The sequence below is a fragment of the Mastomys coucha genome, unplaced genomic scaffold (assembly GCF_008632895.1).
Source record: "Mastomys coucha isolate ucsf_1 unplaced genomic scaffold, UCSF_Mcou_1 pScaffold5, whole genome shotgun sequence".
In the NCBI taxonomy this organism is placed as follows: domain Eukaryota; kingdom Metazoa; phylum Chordata; class Mammalia; order Rodentia; family Muridae; genus Mastomys; species Mastomys coucha.
The window spans coordinates 113,808,508-113,813,725 of record NW_022196911.1 but is presented as its reverse complement, the minus strand read 5'-3'; the positions used below and the strand labels follow the sequence as shown (position 1 = coordinate 113,813,725).

Genomic DNA, 5,218 nt, shown 5'->3' with positions numbered 1-5,218 from the left:
AAAAAAAAAAAAAAAAAAAAAGGAGAGAGAGAGAGACTTTTCCCTGCCCTCCGCCAGGAAGCCCCCAGCAGAGGGCCACGTGGAATGGCCTGGTGACACGAACAGTTTCAATACCTGGTTACAGAGGCACAAAGTCATCCGGATGACACGGGGTTGCTGCTAAAGCCCCAGGGACACTGGGGCTGAAGAAGGCCGGGGTGCCCTGGACCCAGCATGCTGGAGATTTCCTTCAAACTCCTGATTTTGGCAAAAGAACTTGGCAAGCTGGCAAGCGAACTGTTCGGCCGTAGGGCGTGACGAGGGGCCTTCCACGTTTGGGTGGGGAGTAGACGCCCAATGCAGGAAACAATGTTCACTTCTCATCTGTCTGCACCCCACCTCTACCACTGCACTTCTGGGCTGCAGAGAGCTAGCCCGGGGTCTGTAGACGCTCCTTCCCAAGCGGGTCCAACTTAACTAACCTCACCAAACTCCTTCTCCCCGGGGGCAAACAAGAATGGGAGGCAGGCAGGAAGGACGTGGCTTTGGTCAGCTAATGGTCCCTCTGAGAGAAGATGAGTGAGCCTGGCTATCCATCTCTGACCCCCTCATCTCTCCCTCTTTGGGGGGTATTTTTGATGGGTTCTGGGGCACAGGGGTCTAGGCTCATGTAGACAACGAAATGGTCAGGTCTCTGGTTCCCGCCCAGTACAGTCACTGAATCACCAAGGCTTGTGCCTGGGGTGTGTGGGGCCGGGCGGGGCGAGGCCAATGTAACCAGAGTATCCTGGCCCAAACTGAGGACCAGACAGGTACGCCTCTGCGGCCCCTGGGCAGGAGAGCTCCCACGCACCCTTACGCCTTCCTCCCATGGCTTCCTCCCTCAAAGCTTCGACACATCTTCTTGCTTTGACCTCCCTAAGATTGGGGGCGGGGCTGGGGAGCATCTTTCATGCTTCGTCTTTTATAATTAAAGCCCAGTGTAATAGCGATATCTACAGCGCAGGGGAAAGAGAATCGAAGGGCGAGGGAGAAAAGACACCCCTCCTCTCCAGCACGTCCCCGCTTTTCATCTAAAGGGACATCTGGGAAGAGGTGACTGGCTCTTGTGGATCAAGGCACTTTCTGTTCTAGGACAAGCTCGGGGGCGGGGGCACGGTTGTCACTTTGTCTAAGTGATTGGAAACTTTGGCTGTGACGTCTCTAGTTCCCTTGAGGAGCAGGCAGCTGAGGGTGCTGTGAGAAATGCCCTCTGGAAAAACAAGTGGGGCTCCAGGAACACCTCACCAGCTCCATCCTCCTCTGGTGCAGCCTCGGACCTGCTTGAGGCTGTGGCCATGGGGTCTTGTGGCCTAGTGAGCTCCTCTGCACCCCCTAGGACCCACAGGCTTCAGCTAAGAACTCAGAGCGGGCATGGACATATAGCTCTTCTAACCCCTCAGGGGCTGAGCCCAGTCTAGCCTTCACAACGTGGGGAGGAAGAAGAGCACAGAGACAAGCCCAGGCTGTAGCCCCGCCCACCCTGCTGCTGCAGCCAATAAGAGCACACTTGGGAGGTAAGCCCTCTTTTGTTACCTGGCAAAGTGTGGGAAGAGATGGATGGAGGCAGGTGACAAATGGAGATAATTATATAAAATAAGACAGGGTAGGTGGGTGGGCCAGGGATGATGAAAAGGTCTGGGGTGGGGTCCAGGGGCGGGATGCATCTACATCTCCTGGGCTTCCGGCTCCTTCTCGATCCCATTGGCCATGGCGCTGTTGCCCTCGTTGAGGCGTTTCACACGGTAGGCTTCGAAGTGGATGTTGCTGGTGATGTCTTTGATGTTCTGCATGTGCGTCCTGCAGGGAACACGGCCAGCATGGGGGTGACCACTTAGTCTGCCTGGGATGACAACCACCTGCCCCTCCTGGCCCTCCGAGCCAGCCTGTAGGCTCTTTGTGCACACCCAGCAGAACCAGGCAGGGTTCCCTCACTCTCTGGTGACAGCAGACTCTCTGTGGCCTCATACTGTAACCTGTACCCTCGTCTCTGTGTTCACACTGGCTAGCCAGGGACCTGCACAAGGATAGGGGACCGGGCACTAAAACCACAAAGTTGTGGAAGGTTCTAAGGTCCCAACCAGTGGGCAGGGCAGGACTTAGGTATTTGTGCTCCAAGACAGAAATTCAGGCTGTGGCCAGCAGGGGGCAGCAGGTGACCACAGTCCCCAGAGCTGTCCACCCTGAGGTCCCCAAACTGGCTTTCTTTTATAAAGTTTCTTTTTGCAGGTGGCCTTAAGCCTGCCGGGCAAGTTCCCCCTCCTTTTTTTTTTAAAGAGTTTTTGGAGACAGGGTTTCCCTGTGTAGCCCTGGCTGTCCGGGAACTCACCCTGTAGACCAGGCTGGCCTCGAACTCAGAAACCCTCCTGCCTCTGCCTCCCAAATGCTGGGATTAAAGGCGTGCGTCACCACCGCCTGGCTCATTGTTTTCAGCTTTGTTCCCGAGAAGAGGGCTGGCAATAGGCAGCAAGGCTGGGGCCTCTGCCCGCCCATTCACCACCACCCAGCACCAGAGCCGGTCCTCCCAAGGGACCTACAGAGCCGACTCACCTGATAAGGAGATCCCGCAGGTAGGCAAATTCACAGTGAGTGGTATTCTCAACTACGGAAAAGAGAAGGAGGGATGCTCAGAGTGCTGTGGGGAGGAAGCCCCTCCTCTCCTACCCAGGAAGCCCTGCCCACCGGGCAGGATGACTGACAGCTACGTGACTGCATTCCGAGTCAACACGGAGACACACCTTAGTGTGCGTAGGCGGGGTTCAGCTGAGGAAAGACCCACCGGGAATGTGGGCAGCAGCATCCAGTGGACTGAGTTTCCCCAGCTGAGTGAAATAGAATGTGAGCGGAATCCCAGCATTTATTTGCTTCCTGACTGCAGATACACTGTGATCGACAGTCTCTTGTCATGTCGCCATGACTCCCCTGCATGATGGACTGCACCCCGGAACTGTGAGTCCAAATAGCCCCTCGTTCCTTGTGTTCTGGGCCAGGGTGAATTCTGTTGGCTTCTCTGGTCCAGTTTCTCAATAAAATGAACAAATGGCTCCGTAGATGAGGGCAGTTGCCGCCAAACCCAATGACCGCAGTTTGATTCCCAGAACCATATGGTAGGAGAGAGCCAACTCTTGCAAACTGTCGTCTTACTACATGCGTGTTTTGGCATGCACGTGCCCTCTTCCCCCAATAAAACAAGTAATCTAGTAAATAAATGTAAAGAGAAATTTAAACGGAGATCGACACGGCTCGAACCTTAAGGGTACAAAAGACCAAATGAGCCAACGATGTATTCTGACTTTGTGACGCTTTCGAGGAACAAAGAAACTTTGCATCCTCCAGGTAGTACTCTGGCACCTTCCAAGGATGGAACGGACACTTAGGATGATGCATTAACAAGAAGGATTAGGAGTAGGCCCCGTTGAATGGGACTTCGTCTGAACCCATGGGGTCCCTGATAGGAACTTGCACCAGGTTCTGGTAAGTTCCCAGGATCCTCACAACGATGCTGGATGTGGGAACGACCACCGGGGGAGCTCCCAGAGGCCACCTGGATCCTCACCTGGCTAAATGAGTTTGCTTTGAGAGCATGCAGTACCCACATTGACCATCAGGGGTCAGAAGAGACGCGTCAGTATCCAATGTCACCCCTAGAGTCCCAGAGCTTTTATTCCAAACTTTGCTCCTCCAAACCCTGCCCAGCATATTCGTGGAGAGGATGTAGACGATGAGGAAGACATCAGAGGGGAAGGTACAGACTGAGGGGAGCCAAGCGGAGGAGACCCACAGGAGGGCACAGGAAGGAACGGGAAGACAGGCCCTCTTCAGGGGTCACCTCAGAAAGACCAGGCATCAGTTCCTAACTCCGGGGTCTCCAGTGCAAGGCTGCATGTCCAGACCGCCTCCCAACATGGAGCCCTGGCTGCTCATTCATTCTGTTTCATACCCAGCTCTCCCTCCCCTGCTCTTTCTTTTTAGACAGTGTCTCAGGAAGCCCAGGCTGGCCCGGAGCTCACTGTAGGGTGGGTGAAAGTGAATGAGTCCCTGACCCTCCTGGCTCCGCATCTCAAAGACGTAAGATCACAGATCCTGCAGAAACAGCAAATCTGGTTTATGAGGTGGGGGGTGCGGGGTGGGGGTGGGGGTGGAACTCAGTTAATTCAAAGCAAGCACCTGATCAGCGGGACCTAGCCCAGCACCTCAGTGGTTTTTCCACCTATGGGTCACGACCTTAAACATCTTGCTTATCAGATGTTTACGATTCATAACAGTTGCAAAATTACAGTTATGAAGTAGCAACGAAAATAATTTTATGGTTGGGGGGATTACCACAACCCGAGGAGGAACTGTATTAAAGGGCCACAGCAGCAGGGAGGGTGAGCTTGCACTGGGCTAACTCCTCTCTGCAAGGATGAGCAAGGGGACCTGGGGAGCTGAAAGGGTTAAATGATAATCTACTATTGGGGGGAGGGGGAGGTCCTGGCTGGAGGCCTCTGTGCTCAGCCAGGAAGCACCCACCGGATTCTTAGAGTCACTGCTCCTCAGAGAGAGTTCCTACAGGCCCGGTGTGGTGTGGCACCTACGATCCCAGTGCTCCTGAGGCCAAGGCAGGGAGACTTGAGTACTGATCATCCTGGGCTACATCCTGTTTTGCCTAGACCTTAGGACGAAGGTCTAGCCTGCACCTATGAAAGCTGCAAGACTAGGGCCCTAGAGAATTGGGATCCACCCCCAACTCTCTGCTCCTCTGTGGGTCCTCTCTGTGTAACCACACGGGTTACAAGGACCAAAGTGTGTTTTCATCTTCCAGGCAGCTCTGCTCTTTCATAGCATCCTCCGTTCTAAAGAGGGTGGAAGAGCAGAGAGAAGAGCAAAGAAAAACCCTGGGGCATCGAGACTGAGTACTGGACCCCAGGAAAGCCCTGGAGCATCGCGACCGAGTGCTGGACCCCAGGAAAGCCCTGGAGCATCGCGACTGAGTACTGGACCCCAAGAAAGCCCTGGAGCATCCCGACTGAGTACTGGACCCCAGGAAAGCCCTGGAGCATCCCGACTGAGTGCTGGACCCCAGGAAAGCCCTGGAGCATCGCGACTGAGTGTTGGACCCCAGGAAAGCCCTGGAGCATCGCGACTGAGTACTGGACCCCAGGAAAGCCCTGGAGCATCGCGACTGAGTGCTGGACCCCAGGAAAGCCCTGGAGCATCC

General features: G+C 54.8%; 1 protein-coding gene across 5 annotated transcripts in view; it reads right to left on the bottom strand.

Annotated features, from left to right (window-relative positions):
- Positions 1–627: 627 nt before the first annotated feature.
- The window catches only part of Septin9 (septin 9), a 176,297-nt gene continuing 171,706 nt past the window's right edge, over positions 628–5,218 (bottom strand). For all 5 annotated transcript variants that reach the window (XM_031354327.1, XM_031354328.1, XM_031354330.1 and 2 more), the window contains 2 exons: positions 2,569–2,620; positions 628–1,818 (listed from right to left, as the gene is read on the bottom strand). In XM_031354327.1, the coding sequence (XP_031210187.1) occupies positions 1,686–1,818; positions 2,569–2,620 (185 nt within the window). In that variant the 3' untranslated portion in view covers positions 628–1,685. The remainder of the gene's footprint in view (positions 1,819–2,568; positions 2,621–5,218) is intronic.